Genomic DNA, 1400 nt, shown 5'->3' with positions numbered 1-1400 from the left:
GGAGGTGCTGGGGGTGAGGGATGCGGGGGTCTGGGGAGGTGCTGGGGGTGAGCCACACAGGGGTCCCAGGGAGGTGCTGGAGGTGAGGGATGGGGGGTCCGGGGAGGTGCTGGCGGTGAGGGGTGGGGGGGTTCTGGGAGGTGCTGGGGGGTGAGGGATGTAGGGGTCGGGGGAGGTGCTGGAGGTGAGCCACACAGGGGTCCCAGGGAGGTGCTGGGGGTGAGGGAATGGGGGTCTGGGGAGGTGCTGGGGTTGAGGGATAGGGGGTCCTAGGAGGTGCTGGGAGTGAGGGATGGGTTGTCCTAGGAGGTGCTAGGGGTGAGCCATGCGGGGGTCCCTATTATCTGGGTTTTCCTTCCCAGGAAATGAAGTCCCTGGTCCCTCTGCTCCCAGAGTCTGAGGTCCAGGCACCCACAGCTCCCCGGGGCTTGTCTTGAGCTCAGGTTTCTGACATTTCCTCTGGGGAAGGCTTACCCAGAGTCTCTGCCAGCTGAGCTGTGTCAGGTAAGGGCCCTGCGTGGCAGGCCGAGGAGCACAATGCAGAGAAAGCCGCTCTACCTGGCGGCCCTGGGTCACCCTCAGGCAGCCCCAGGCCCTGCGGCCACGGCGGGTGCCCTCCCTCCGCCAGGCCTGCGCCCCAGCCTCTTCGCCTGTGGGACAGCGCGCCTGCGTGCTTGGGGTCACGCTGAAACCGGAGGCCGGGCTCTGAGCCCGGCCTCCTCCCTGACGGCGAAGTCCCCGGACACCCAGCCGGTCCGGGGCGCCTGAGCGGGTTCTGACCTTCGCCACCTGCCCCCCCCCGCCCCGCCCCCAGAGTTCCAAAGTCCTGGCGAAGAGGGAGCTGCTGTACGTCCCCCTCATCGGCTGGACTTGGTACTTCCTGGAGATCGTGTTCTGCAAGCGGAGGTGGGAGGAAGACCGGGACACCGTCATCCGGGGGCTGGAGCGCTTGGCGGACTACCCCGAGTACATGTGGGTGAGTGCCTGTCGGCCGCCCGTGCCCAGAACCCCCGCGGCCTGGGCCTGAGCCAGCCGCTGTCAGCCCACGGGCTCTCCTGCACCTGAACTTGCAGGCCGGGGCGTCCCTCCAGGGCCGCCTCCTCCACCTGCTGCAGCCCAGACGGGAGCCCCTTCCTGCGTCCCCAGCAGGGCTGTGGGACCAGAGCTGCCCTGAGGGCCCCTCAGGAGACTTCTCTGCGGGGAGCAGCTTTGGGGCGGGGGGAGCCAGGTTGCGGAGCAAACCCCAGGGACCCCGTGGTTCTGGGGGATACATTTGTACCTCGGCCCCAAGAAGATCTACCCTGCTGTTCACAACATCCACCCTTCAGGCACCTGGGTTTGATGGGATGGCCATCTGAAATTACAGCTATCAGTCGGTTTGAAGATGGTGTCTTTCTTTT

The 1400-nt window shown here is 66.6% G+C and overlaps 1 protein-coding gene across 1 annotated transcript in view; it reads left to right on the top strand.

Annotated features, from left to right (window-relative positions):
- AGPAT3 (1-acylglycerol-3-phosphate O-acyltransferase 3) overlaps positions 1-1400 on the top strand; it is a 35202-nt gene that overhangs the window by 22589 nt on the left and 11213 nt on the right. Inside the window, exons 4-5 of the mRNA XM_040483793.1 lie at positions 651-679; positions 815-976. Coding sequence (XP_040339727.1) covers positions 651-679; positions 815-976 — 191 coding nt within the window. The remainder of the gene's footprint in view (positions 1-650; positions 680-814; positions 977-1400) is intronic.

This window comes from Herpailurus yagouaroundi, unplaced genomic scaffold (assembly GCF_014898765.1).
Source record: "Herpailurus yagouaroundi ecotype Mexico unplaced genomic scaffold, PumYag 162, whole genome shotgun sequence".
NCBI lineage: Eukaryota > Metazoa > Chordata > Mammalia > Carnivora > Felidae > Herpailurus > Herpailurus yagouaroundi.
This window is presented reverse-complemented; position numbering and strand designations above follow the sequence as displayed.